This window comes from Nicotiana tabacum, chromosome 16, assembly GCF_000715075.1.
Source record: "Nicotiana tabacum cultivar K326 chromosome 16, ASM71507v2, whole genome shotgun sequence".
Lineage (NCBI taxonomy): Eukaryota > Viridiplantae > Streptophyta > Magnoliopsida > Solanales > Solanaceae > Nicotiana > Nicotiana tabacum.
The window spans coordinates 68119923-68121175 of NC_134095.1; the positions used below are offsets into that span (position 1 = coordinate 68119923).

Consider the following 1253-nt stretch of genomic DNA (forward strand, 5'->3'; position numbering starts at 1 on the left):
AACACTTCCACAACTTACCACCGTCAAACAGATGGCCAGACTGAGGTAGTTAACAGGTGCGTGGAGACTTACTTAAGATGTTTCTACTCAGATTCTCCAAAGGATTGGATGCATTGCCTTGGGGCATCTGAGTGGTGGTACAATACCACATTCCACTCTACCATTCAATATACCCCCTATGAGGCTTTATATGGTCAACCTCCCCCCCGTGCACTTACCTTATGCCGCTGGAGATTCAAGCATAGAGGAAGTGGACAGAAGTTTGCTCACTAGAGAGTTCAAGATGCAACTCCTCAAATACCATCTCAAGAGGACTCAATAGAGGATGGAAAATCAAGCAAACAAACACAGGTCGGATAGGCAATTCAAAGAGAGGGATTGGGTATATGTCAAGATTCAGCCCTATAGGCAGGTCACCATGTCAGGAGGGCAATTTTCTAAGCTTTCAGCTAAGTATTATGGGCCCTATCAGGTACTACAAAAGATAGGAAATGTTGCCTATAAGCTATCTCTTCCTTCTCAACTATTGCTACATCCAACTTTTCATGTGTCCCAACTCAAGAAATGCTATGAGCTGCCAAAAACAACATCTCATCCTCTTATAGTTGAATTGTCAAGCCCTTGTTTCCCTGAGCCATATAAAATCTTAGAGAGGCGTATGATCCAAAAGGGGAACAAGGCAGTGGCACAGGTTCTAGTTCAATGGGACCAATTGCCACCAGATCGAGCTATATGGCAGGACTACTCAGCTTTGGAAACTCGTTTCCCTCTTTTCCTTCGTTGAGGACAAGGAAGCTTTTAAGGGATGGGAACTCATGCAAAAGAGAAATGGTCTCAGCCTGCGTGACCTGTACGTGCAGCTTAAAGAGTGGTACCTAGCTGTTAGAAGTTAGTTATAGACAGATAAGTTGTAAGTTATTTAGTGAGTAGTTTAGTCCCTATAAGTTTCTTAAATGAAGCTTAGTTAATTGAAATTATGTCCATAGATTTAATTTCGATTGTCACTTATAGTCCGTGTTAGAAGTGGGTATAGGACCTTGTCTTGTAGTGAGTAGTGGAACATATATGTAATGCTCAAGGAGCTGCAGATATTTTGATAATTGAAAATACTTTGTTTCTACACTAGTTTTCTCTCTTAGCTTCTTTTTCCTTTTCTCGTCATTGTTACATTGTCGTCGCCGGCATCAGTTAGTTGCCTCCTACTCCTAAACGTTTTTTGAAGTCGCTACCTTTCTCTTTAAATAAAAAGTTTT

General features: G+C 41.3%; 1 protein-coding gene across 1 annotated transcript; it reads left to right on the top strand.

The window, feature by feature from the left end:
• The first annotated feature begins 325 nt into the window (after positions 1–325).
• Positions 326–784, top strand: LOC142170277 (uncharacterized). Its single transcript, XM_075232152.1, has one exon. The coding sequence runs from the start codon at positions 326–328 to the stop codon at positions 782–784; it is 459 nt and encodes a 152-aa protein (XP_075088253.1).
• Positions 785–1253: the final 469 nt, after the last annotated feature.

Excerpts from the sequence above, each read along its gene's own strand:
- LOC142170277 (XM_075232152.1), top strand. The coding sequence starts at position 326 with ATGGAAAATCAAGCAAACAAACACAGGTCGGATAGGCAATTCAAAGAG.